We start from the raw sequence: 12,566 nt of genomic DNA, 5'->3' as shown, positions 1-12,566 counted from the left end.
TGTGTATGTGTATGATAGGATAGTATGCTGTTGTATTTGTGTTTCTATATTTGTGCACTTTTGTATATGTGTATTAAAACAACGTTTGAATATATTTATGTTATCAATCTAGATATTGTTAAAATGTATGCATGCATTCACTTCTGATGTTGTTAATGTCAATTTATTGCAAATGTTTGTATATATTTATGTAATCTCTGCCAACACAAGATAATCCTAACAGATTGGGTATGATGCATTTTTTGTTTAAAATGTATGTTTGCATTCACTTCTGATGTTTTAATATACTTATGTAATGTATTGTTAATGTATTATATGAAGCATTTAAATTGACTCTTAAACAATCTTGAAAAAAAAACATTGTTGTTTTCCCATTGAACAGATGTTACAATCAAAGGTGCGAAAGTTTTATGTTATGATTTCACACCTATACGGTATTATTCACACCTATCCGCCTATGTATTATCAGTGGGACGAAACGTCCAATGCCCTCCTTCACAAATATCAGTGGCACGAACTGGTAGTGGCACGAAACGTCCAGCACCCCTTATGAATAATAGAGATAGTTATATGTGCTGATGATGAAATAGAGGTAGATAGCTGACAATTTAATGGAAGTAGCTAGAATTGCAAGTAATGTAATGGGGTAGCCAGTATTGCTGATATAAATGGGGTTGCAAGATTTGCCGACAATTAAAGGGAGGTAAGTAAAGAATTTAGATACTCGTGATGTAATGGAGGTTGGGAGCTAGCATTGCAGACAATCTAAAGGAGGTAGCTTGTAATGATGATGATGAAATAGAGGTAGCTAGCATTACTGACAATATAATGGAGTCAGATATTATTTCTGATTACGAAATATAGATAGCTAGAATTGCAGACAATTAAATGGACGGAGCTTGTGTTGCTGTTGATGTAATAGACGTAGTTTCCATTGCCGACACTTTAAGGAAGGTTTCTCGTATTGATGGTGATGTAATAGAGGCAGTTAGAACTGCCAAAAATCTTTTGTAGATAGCTGATATTGGTGATGACGTTATGGGGTTAGCTAGCATTGCTTGTGATGCATTGCTGACGATGTATAGTAGTTATAAATGGGGATGAAGGCGGTAGGTATCTAGCGTCGCCAATTCTAAATTTGAAAGTATCTAGCACTTTTGATTTTATATTGGCAAATGTTAATACCATTCATGAAGTGTTTCGGGATTCTGTTACGTGCAGCCACAGGCCTTATGAGTTTGGGTAGAGCGATGACTAAATTTGACTTTATTTTGGTCAGCTAGCTATAACGGTTGTCAATTTGTTCAAATGCCAAGATCATCTTTTTAAAATCCAGTTTGAGTTACATAGTTCGAAAACGCGGATATATATTCACAGTCATTTCACGATTTGGTGTGCCTGAACAAAAGAAAATATATTTTGTTATGGATGAGATTCCCGTCATTCCATCGGTGGATTATCCAATACTTTACAAAGATCTCGCATGCATCATGGTTCTACTCAACAAACAGGCTTGTGTTCAATCCGCCGTAAAACAAGCTGGTTCAATAATCGTAGTTGAAAAACCAATGAGTCAGTAAAAGATGATTGACGAATTTTCAATATGTCTTGTTTTTGTTTACAACAAATACTAGCTACCTGACCACTCTGTGTAGCAAACAGGTTAAGCATACATTTAGTGGGGTGGATCTTCCGCGGTGCGGAATACAGCTTCTAACATGCCTCGATTTTGTCGCATTATGACACCGGCTGAAACAAAAGGCGCCTTTATAACCGATCAGAGTTGAGTACCGTAGTAAAGATGTATTGAATGTCAATTACTGATAATAAGTAACGCACGAAAATCAATGTCCGATTTATTTTATTTACCAATACGTTAATTAGTCAGTTGAAGTATTAACACGTGCATTTATTTAACAGTAACGTTGTACAATTATAAGCGACGCTTGCAAGTGACTGGGAATTATACCATGGTTAGTCGGGAAATTAGTTATTTATCGATTTAACGATTTTAACCCTTTTATGCCGAGCGTCTAGAAAAAAAGGCCTTGGCAAACAGCGTTGACCAAGATGAGACGCCGCATGAAGCGGCGTCTCATCAGGGTCTGCGCTGTTTGCTTTAAGGAATTTCTGTAAGAAATATACTAGACTAAAGTAAATATACTAGACATCCCTAATTTTGGAAATAAATTGATCCAATTTAGGAGGATGGGAGAGTCCACTAGGCATAAATGGGTTAACGCACCTGTTATTCAACTTACATGAATTTACAGATAGCGACACGTTAACTTCAGCCAAGTACATTTATAGCGGCAAAGTTTTCGGAATTATATTATCTTGTATACTGATGTTTAATATGTGATTTAACACTTTTATAGTTTTTAGTTAGACGTGCATTTTCACTGACCTTAGGGTTCATTCGTTATGTTAAATATTCAGTTGTTTCATTATGTTAAATATGCAGTTGTTGCGTTTTTAATGAGATTAATACTTGTTTGTATTGATATACTTCGGGAAAGTTTGTATAGATATACTTCGGGTAAACTTTTCTTTTTCTCTATATATAAATATTTTAAGCAAGCTATGTTTCTTTAATAGGCTGAGCAGATGACAGAAGAGCAGATATCTGGTAAGTGGACATAAAGTGCTGTATATTGTTCTCGAAAGCAATATGGTATATGCTGCTTTTACGTAATGTTCACAAGCTGCTTAAAGAATGACCAATCAATTCTTCATGAAAATCAGGAATAACAAGACTATTGCCAAGCAATATATGTCTCCTACCGGCTCAACCATTGTCAGAAATTCGACCATCGTCAGATTTTTTATATTTATTTGTTTCCATAGCAACAAGAATTTTTGACATAGGAACACAATTAAATGACGTGCATAATGTCCATATTGCCATCTATCCATGTTTCAAGTTTCATTAAAAAATATGAAGAACTTTAAAAGTTATCGCAGGATCCTGAAACCCACCATTTTCAGCAGTATGTCTAGTCTATTGGTTGCCATAGCAGCCAGAATTTTCGACGTAGGAACAAAATGAAAGGACGTGCATAAAAAATGTCCATATTGCCATCAATCCATGTTTCAAGTTTCATGAAAACATATCTAGAACTTTTAAAGTTATCGCAGGATCAAGAAAAGTGTGACAGACATACAGACTCACAGACGCACAGAGCGAAAACCATAATTCCCCTCCGGTTTCACCGGTAGGTCACAATAAAACATTTACATGTATATCATAGCACATCACTAAACTGATGAAACATGCACTTTCAAAAGCAGTAAAGGTTTGGTTAAACGGCTGAGATTTGTAAAGAAATAACAAGTTCTAAGGGTCGTCCTCACTCCTAATGGGTAGCAATTTTTTTTTTAATAAAGATGTTCAATTTTTTTTAGAATCTACTGTTTAATCAGATTGTTTAACCTGTTTGTGTGGATCTACTTTTCACTCAGATCTGCGAATGTCTGTTGGCAGAGTTCAAGGAGGCGTTCAGCTTATTCGACAAGAATGGGGACGGGACGATCTCGTCGAAGGAGCTGGGTATCGTGATGCGCTCGCTGGGACAGAACCCTACAGAGGCAGAGTTGCAGGACATGGTCAACGAGGTGGACGCTGACGGTGAGTAACCGCTTGACCACCGTGGAAACGGCGTTAACGCGCCACGTGGAGATGGGCATTGGTCCCTAATGTTGAGGCTCGATTGGTCGCTGTCGGGTAAGGTGCTATTTAAAAGTACCCCGTGTACTTTTAAGTATGTTTCGAAGTACCCGGGGTACGAAAAATATACCGGTACTAAAAAGTACCCCGGAGTATGACCGGTGCCTTTAAGAGTATACTTAAGAGTAAACGCGTTACGTGTATGCAAGCATTGGTCTACTATAATGAGCCGTTCGGTTTAGGTCATACGATACGGTATGTACTTGAATGATAAAATAAAAAGCATCCATATACAATGCACAGGATTACGTGACTTTTTTTCAAATAACTTTTTCAAACAATTTTTCATAAGACTTTCAACTAGTGCATAAAAGACATTCTTTATGCTGCTTATGGCAATGTGAAATACAGCAGAAGAAGTTTATTTAATAAGCCTGTGTTTTTGGCCAAAAAGTTAATGCGTACAGCATTTAGGTTTACTTTTATGCTGCTCACGCAACGTGAAATTTTGGCATCGATTTCAGGCGTATTCAAGGATTTATTCTAAAATCTTAAGATATCGACACAGACTGCAAGAAAAACTGCATTTTATGCACTTAAGATTTTTGCAAATGTAGTTCAATAACTTGAGATATTTGCAAGAATTAAGTGTTTATATTCTGTCCAGCCCGTGTATTAACTCCTTGTGAACCCCGTTGATCCTCCACCCTGATATACTGCTGAAATAAATGTAATGTCATGGGACTGAAAATTATGCGGACAATCGTGTACTCGAAAATAGTATTCACGATCCTGACCGAGCTACGGTGGCAAAGAGGTGACATTCTTTTTTTTTTTTTTTTTTAATTGCTCTCCTCTTTTTTCTATCTCGTGGCCACGAGTTAGCCATGTCGTGGCCACGAGATAGAAAAAAGAGGAGTGCAAAACTAAATAAAAGCGGCGTACAATTAAAAAAAGAGCGGTGCTTCTCTTTTTTTTTTAAATTGCTCTCCTCTTTTTTCTATCTCGTGGCCACGACATAGCTAACTCGTGGCCACGAGATAGCAAAAAGAGGATTGTAAACTAAATAAAAGCGGCGTACAATTAAAAAAAGAGCGGTGCAGTAAATAAAGGCAGAGTGCATTTTCGCTATCTCGAGATCCCGAGTTAGTCAGCCAATCAAATTTTGCGTAACATGTGTAAATAATCTGTACATAGTAATAGTAGGAAGAGAAGGAGGAGGAGCAGTAACAGCAGTAGCGATAGTAGTAATAGTAGTAGTAGCAGTAGTAGTAGTAGTAGGAGTAGTAGTAGTAGTAGTAGTAGAAGTAGTAGTAGTAGTAGTAGTAGTAGTAGTAGTAGTAGTAGTAGTAGTAGTAGTAGTAGTAGTAGTAGAAGTAGTAGTAGTAGTAGTAAAAGTAGTAGTAGCAGCAACAGCAACAACAACAGCAGCAGTAGTAGTAGTAGTCGTAATAGTAGTACTAATAGTATTCTCCTCTTTTGTTTAATGCACCCTTCCTTTATTTACTGCACCGCTCTTTTTTTAATTGTTCTCCTCTTTTATTTAGTTTTGCACTCCTCTTTTTTCTATCTCGTGGCCACGACATAGCTAACTCGAGATCCCGAGTTACTAAGTCGTGGCCACGAGATAGAAAAAAAGGAGTGCAAGTTAAAAAAAGAGGAGTGAATGTCACCTCTATGCCACCGTACCGAGCTGTTTCACACAGGTTCTCCCGTATGTAGCGGGTATTCTCTGTCTAATATATAATGACCGGTTTCCATGTGCATAAATATACACGCAGTTAGTACAAATGATAACTATGTACAAAGTTCACCATTTCGGTGACATATCGTCATACACACTGACACAAATATTTAACTACAGGAAACGGTACCATAGACTTCCCCGAGTTCCTGACGATGATGTCGCGGAAGTTGAACGACATCGAGAGCGAGGAAGAGCTGCGAGAGGCGTTCAAGACATTCGACCGCGACGGCAACGGAATGATCAGCGCCGCGGAGCTGCGTCACGTGATGACCAACCTCGGGGAGAAGCTGACCGACGAGGAGGTGGACGAGATGATCCGGGAGGCGGACTTGGACGGGGACGGACAGGTTAACTACGAAGGTGGGTCCACTTTGTAACGTATTGTTTATAAGGACAGACAGGTTAACTATGAAGGCAGTCCCACATGGTAGCGTATTGCTTTATAAGGATGGACAGGTCAACTATGATGGTAGGCCAATGTTGTAACGTATGGCTTGATTAGTGCGAACATGTCAACTATGAAGGTAGCTTCACATTGTCACATACATGTATTGTTTGATTGGGACGCACATGTCAACTATGAAGGTAGTTTCACATTGTCACATACATGTATTGTTTGATCGGGACGAACATGTCAACTATAAAGTTAGTTTCACATTGTCGCATACATGTATTGTTTGATTGGGACGCACATGTCAACTATGAAGGTAGTTTCACATTGTCACATACATGTATTGTTTGATTGGGACGCACATGTCAACTATGAAGGTAGTTTCACATTGTCACATACATGTATTGTTTGATTGGGACGCACATGTCAACTATGAAGGTAGTTTCACATTGTCACATACATGTATTGTTTGATTGGGACGCACATGTCAACTATGAAGGTAGTTTCACATTGTCACATACATGTATTGCTTGATTGGAACGCACATGTTAACTATAAAGGTAGTTTCACATTGTCAAATACATGTATTGTTTGATTGGGACGCACATGTCAACTATGAAGGTAGTTTCACATTGTCACATACATGTATTGTTTGATTGGGACGCACATGTCAACTATGAAGGTAGTTTCACATTGTCACATACATGTATTGTTTGATTGGGATGCACATGTCAACTATGAAGGTAGTTTCACATTGTCACATGCATGTATTGTTTGATTGGGACGCACATATCAACTATGAAGGTAGGATGTGTTTGATTGTGTAACTTATATACGTGCACGTGTACACGGGGCGGGAAGTTCAAATACGATAATGGTGTGAAATAATTGAGACCGCTCGTTGCACATGTTGTTATCGATTACTAAAGACAAGAACCCACAAGATGTGAGTAAATTGATAGAAAGCATGAGTAAACAATATTAAGGCACAAACGAGTCAAAAATTATTCTGGTATTTCGGCGGGTAAAAAATACGTAAATTTTCGGGTTGGGTCTGGACAGGTTTTGAATAAGGTAATACAACTAAAACCGTCAATAAAGCGTAACCTTCAATTAAGCGTTTACGTGTTTATTGAGTTGTCCAAATTATAGACGGTTGATTTATTGTCATACAAAGAAGTAGAATTCATTAAATAATTAGTTGTCTATTTTAGCATATTAATATTTATTTATTACCGGGTATACGTCATTGTTGAGAAATATAATCGAGTCTTGTTTTGAGAGAACTGGGCATAATGCATGTGCGTAAAATGTCGTCCCAGATTAGCCCGCACAGGCTAATCCGGGACGACACTTTCCGCTTTTATGACATTTTTCGTTTAAATGAAGTCTCTTCTTAACAAAAATCCAATTTAGACTGTAAGTGTCGTCCCTGATTAGCCTGCGCGGACTGCACAGGCTAATATGTGACGACACTTTACGCACATGCATTATGCCTAATTTTCATAGAACACCACTCATATGATGGTTATTCTATAAAGATAATTTACTGCCTTTACGAATAAAGGCAAAGAACTCATGTCAGCGTATTTTAAAGCTTCTCTAAAGAAAATGAAGAGCATAATGAGCATTTTAATGTGTTTTAAATGCCGTTTCAAGTTTTCTAATTTAATTTTTATAGACAAGTTGTGTAATTTGGGTTATAAATGTATAAAAAGAGCACTCCTCGACTAACAAGGGGTAAGTCGCTACTACATGTATTCTATTAAAGAAATAATATTTTTCTATCATGGTTTGTTGTCGAATAACCCAAAATAAGGAGTATAGATGCGTAGGAATTAAATCACGAGTGCGAAGCACGAGTGATTTGATAACACCCATCTATACAACTTACTGTGGGTTATTCGACAACAAACCATCATAGAAAAATATTATTTCGATTCTAACACGATTCTGATTTTGTTCAAGCTTTAGGACGTGAACTATATTTTTCAATACTCCGCCCTTCTTAGTACAAAGTTCACTTTTTAGTGACGTCATTGAATTGTACAAACATATTACGTCGTTTTCATTCATAAATATTTTGCAGTTGACGTCACTTTCATTGAAAACAACAATCGTAGAAACTTAATGCCGTCACGTTTTTGATGCTACTGAAAAGCTGACATGCTATAAATGTTTTCTAAATTACGTTTCCTAACAAATAACATTCTTTGTAGGCGTGTTTATGCCACTTATCAACAAATATACAATTTGTTGTTTCATTATAATTATTTATATATACATGCTACAATTATTACATTTCTTTTAGAGCGGGTTTTAGCACGTGCCATTTACTGCAATTTTTTCTTTATTTATTCGGAACTATTTTCGAAACATTAAGCTCCGCCCATAAGTAATTGCAGAATAACCCACACTTGATTTCCTTCTTTGTCTATAGAAAACAAGTCGCGTGCCGTGTTAGAATTCTTTGTAATTGACAAAATTCGTATGTTAATTCAAACAACTTTTGTATTGAATTTGTAATATATTGAAACCCGTATCTACCTTCCTTTCTAAAAACAAGCTACCCTGTCCGGTGTCGTTTTTAATAGACATTTCACCAGATCCGTGGACATTTTTTTGGACCCGCGAATCTGATTTTGTCGTGTACCCCTTGGAACCAAACTATTTTGCTTACTGCTAGTCCGAATGAGAACGGCGTATACATGTATAAATTGGTCAGCAGCATTTAAACCTGTTCGTATGTTGTTTTGATACAAAATTATTGTGTTGTTTACAGAGTTCGTGAAAATGATGACCAGTAAATAACCAAGCCGGCAGGTTTTGCCTACTTGTCATAAGTAAGTATACATTTTCATTTGAACAGATGTGTTCATCAAGTAAGGCGGTTTTATAGTGTACATATACTTCAGCTTTCATAGTGATATACGTCACTAAAACATACACACGTAGATTGTTTATTCGTATTTAAATATTGGTATTAAATTGGCAATCAAAGCAAACATTGCACTAGTATTTTAAAAAATTCGTGTATTGGTGCTTCCACTCAAACTTGTTTTAAAGAAAAGATCCTTTTGTGTCGTGTGCAATAGTTTTAATTTTCAGTACAATGATTTACATGATAATGTCTCTATATCACATTTATGTTATATTATTATTACACTTTTCAGGGACAAATGTTATCGAGAGTATTTCACGTATATAAGGTTCCAGGATCATCGTTGAGGGTGTGATAAATAGTGAAATAAAATATTGTATATAAGTCTGTTCTTCTTGGACACAGCATCAAGTGTTTTGACAGAATGAAAGAATTGTATAACCAATCACTTATTATTTTTGTTTGTAATTACACATGTACCTTTGCAATGGAAAGTAATCTTTCTGCAAATTGTCGATGCAGCGTTCCTGTGTCATTTACGTTTTCTATGTTTGTGTGTTATGTCTTTAAATGATTATTACACATCGGCTGTCATCTTGTTTGGAAAAATCCAATAGTGGATCCAGACCAAAACTACAAGTGGCACATTCGCGGCATTTTGCAACCCAAAAGTGGGCATTAATAAAAAAATAATGATAAACAAGCATTGTTGTTGTTATTTAATGGACACTGTTTCTTTACAAATTTTATCAATTATTTTTTTAGTAATTTTTAGTATTTAAAACAATCTGTGGCGGAACAAAGCTTTGACCGGCTATATACATTAATTTACTCATATATTCGTAGTTGTTAAAAGCTTTCTGAATCGAAAAACCTAGAATTAAAAAAAACGTTATTCAGAACCACTATCGGCACTTCTTTTTAACCGTGCACTTTTTCTTTATTTAATCAAAGCGCCGAACCACTATCGGCACTACTTGTTAACCAAATCACGTTCACTACTTCTTTACTAAATCAAAGCGCTGACGGCATTGCAGTTGTTTGCTCTTTGAACGTATTGAACAGTCACGTGACATGGAATTCGACTTTTTAACGTAGGCCAATCGAACGGCCACGAAAAGAAAAATGCATCCACCAATGTAATTTACTTTTAATTGTCTACATCGGTAAGATTTTGAAAGAAAAAAAAGAAGAAAAAAAACAAGAGGAAAAAGACATTGATTTACAATCTCTCTCAATAATTTAATACATAATTCGCACAAACTCCACTTATGATTACAAAGATGAAAAAAAAAGACATTCAACGTTTATCTAAGTTGTCGCTAAGGAAAAGTCCATGTGTCAAACAAATAATGGACCACAACCTAATTCTAATAATAAATGTATTGGTATCAACGATCATTGTAATTAATTATCAATCACACAAATTAAACAAGAGCTGTGTTTGTGAAACACAATGCCACAAACTGCGCCGCGTTGAAGCCATATATTTGACCTTTGACCTTGAAAATGACATCTGACCTTGAAGGATGACCTTTACCTTGACCTTTCCCCACTCAAAATGTGAAGCTCCATGAGATACACATGTATGCCAAATATCAAGTTGCTATCTTCAATATTGCACAAGTTATGACCAAGGTTAAAGTTTTAAGACAGACACATAAAATGACAGACACAAACAATGACAGACACATACAATGACAGACAAACAGGCCAAACCAGTATAACCCCGATCATTCGATACGGGGGCATAAAATATATTTAATACTTTTTTCGCCTGAAACTGAATGCTTCATTTAATGTATTTCCATTTAGTTTTATTCAGTTTGATGTACTGATATTAACGTGTAATTCCTCTACTCTCCCACCCGTCACAAATACTTTAATGAACGTTCCATCTACTGCAATTTTTAAATATTGTTTTTCTATAGTTCCAACGGGTCAATACTTTCTCATCGTGTGCATTTATTTCGATTTAATTTTTGCATCATATAATACTAAATGTACTGAAATGCACGTCTAAAAATAGTGAGCACCTGGTCTGTTGCAACACGCACGCTGTTAATGTGTGGAACTTGACAGACGACACCAACAATTTCGCAGTCTTATAAAAACACGTTTTTTTTGCAAGCTTGCGCATGGACTTTAACCAGCAAATATGAACACGGGACTATAGGAAAGCGGAATATACATGTACTGAAATTAAATTGCTTCCGCTGAGATTTTTTTTCCGTTTGATATATTTTATTATACTCGTACATAGGTCTTAGAGGTCCGCGGGCATCCCACTCCACACCGTACATGATTTTCTCAAGCAATGTATACATATTATAACAATTTTTAAACATTTGATAATCAGTAGCTTCTACATAATAATACATACAATATTGGTGAGCAAATAATTGACAATACATGAATTCTCAATCCCTTATCATTGCTACTGCAAAAGAGCTAACAATAGTTCCATATCTTTACTTTGACGCAAATCATTAACATTGTTAATTTCATTTAATACATGGTAATGCAAGGACAGATATGATTTAGCTGCTTTAATAGAGGATATAGTATTGTTCATTTTACAATTGTAAATAAACATTTTGATCAAAACAAATATACAAATTAAGAGTCCATTTGCATTTCCCAATAGAAAGGAAGGTATATTCATGCCATTTGAATAAAGATTGTATCCAAAAACAAATCTGTTATCAACTTATTCACATGCTTACATTCCCCCAAAATATGTTCAATAGTTTCACATTCAATTTGACTAAAGGTGCAGTTTGCTGTAGTTGCATTTCCGATTTTGAAAAAGAAGGAGTTCGTACGTATGATTCAGAGTACAATTTTATATTCAAACCACTTTAAATTAGAATCTCGTGTAATATGAAAAGGCATATAAAAGATATTAAACCAATATTTTGTTTCAATACAATTACAAATAGTTGACCATTTATTTAAACATGCTTTCGAGAACTCAGTTTTGGTAAAAGTATCATACATTGGTTTTGTACCCTTTGTTTAAAATAAGATGGACCGTAAGACTTGTCGGAATACCCGGCTTCATAAAGCAGTTGTCAGTAGAGCCCCTCAGTCTCTTGTATCTTGTAACTGAATTTAAAATGCCTTGGAAAATCAAACAGTTTGGTTTGAAGTTGTATACTTGGCAAAAGTCATTAAAATTGTAAAAAGTTAAGAGTTCGGCATTGTGTATCAAGTCCCCAACAAAATGGATGCCTTTGTAAAACCATGATTTAAAAAATACACTTTTATGAACAATTTATATTTCTGGATTTTAGAAAAGTGGATTCTGTAGCCAAAGCTGATTTTTAGAAGGTGCTTTTCTGCTAAGATTAACAAATGATTTCAATTTGTCTTTCCGAAATTCATTTTGTATCCTGTATATTACGTTTTCAGGATAATGACTGTCACATTTATATATTTTTGTAAAATCAATCATTGCATAAACAATATGTATCCATTTACAATGTCCAGTGATAAGTCTACGGATTAATGCACGCTTCAGAGATCCGACAAAGGAAAGCAGATATATCATCTTTAAACCTCCTTCTTTATAATCTTTTATCAAAATATGTTTACTAATTCGTGGTTTTGCGTTCCTCTAAAAATTGAAAAATATTTCATTGATGTCTGCCAACATTTCATGTGGGGAATTTTACAAAGAAGCAAAGAGATGAATTAACACCGGTAGTGCTACAGTTTTAATACATGTAACTTTAATTGTTCCTATTGGTGTTAGCATCCTACAAGACCAATCTTTGAGCAAGTCTATTATTTCAACTTTTTTGTCAACGTAATTAAGTTCTTTTATTTGTTGAGGTCAACGTGAAATTTTAAGCCAAGCATGTCAAATGTGTGTTGG

The 12,566-nt window shown here is 35.6% G+C and overlaps 1 protein-coding gene across 6 annotated transcripts; it reads left to right on the top strand.

Moving 5' to 3' along the window:
* The first annotated feature begins 510 nt into the window (after positions 1-510).
* LOC127873773 (calmodulin-like) lies at positions 511-9,389 on the top strand. Of its 6 annotated transcripts, none has more exons than XM_052417748.1 (6): positions 511-592; positions 2,599-2,629; positions 3,485-3,628; positions 5,532-5,774; positions 8,588-8,648; positions 8,979-9,389. In XM_052417748.1, the coding sequence occupies exons 2-5, from the start codon at positions 2,608-2,610 to the stop codon at positions 8,614-8,616; spliced, it is 438 nt and encodes a 145-aa protein (XP_052273708.1). In that variant the 5' UTR covers positions 511-592; positions 2,599-2,607; the 3' UTR covers positions 8,617-8,648; positions 8,979-9,389. The 6 variants fall into 6 exon arrangements, with proteins under 6 accessions (XP_052273708.1, XP_052273705.1, XP_052273703.1 ...); XM_052417745.1 differs by lacking the exon at positions 511-592 and adding an exon at positions 614-703; XM_052417743.1 differs by lacking the exon at positions 511-592 and adding an exon at positions 740-804.
* The last annotated feature ends 3,177 nt before the right edge of the window (positions 9,390-12,566 follow it).

The sequence above is a fragment of the Dreissena polymorpha genome, chromosome 3, assembly GCF_020536995.1.
Source record: "Dreissena polymorpha isolate Duluth1 chromosome 3, UMN_Dpol_1.0, whole genome shotgun sequence".
In the NCBI taxonomy this organism is placed as follows: Eukaryota; Metazoa; Mollusca; class Bivalvia; order Myida; family Dreissenidae; genus Dreissena; species Dreissena polymorpha.
Note: the sequence above shows the minus strand (reverse complement) of the source record. Positions and strands in the feature narration are given on the sequence as shown.

Coding starts and splice junctions, on each gene's coding strand:
- LOC127873773 (XM_052417742.1), top strand. Junction 2,630..3,484: donor GACAGAAGAGCAGATATCTG/GTAAGTGGACAT, acceptor GTCTGTTGGCAG/AGTTCAAGGAGGCGTTCAGC. Junction 5,775..8,587: donor CGGACAGGTTAACTACGAAG/GTGGGTCCACTT, acceptor TGTTGTTTACAG/AGTTCGTGAAAATGATGACC.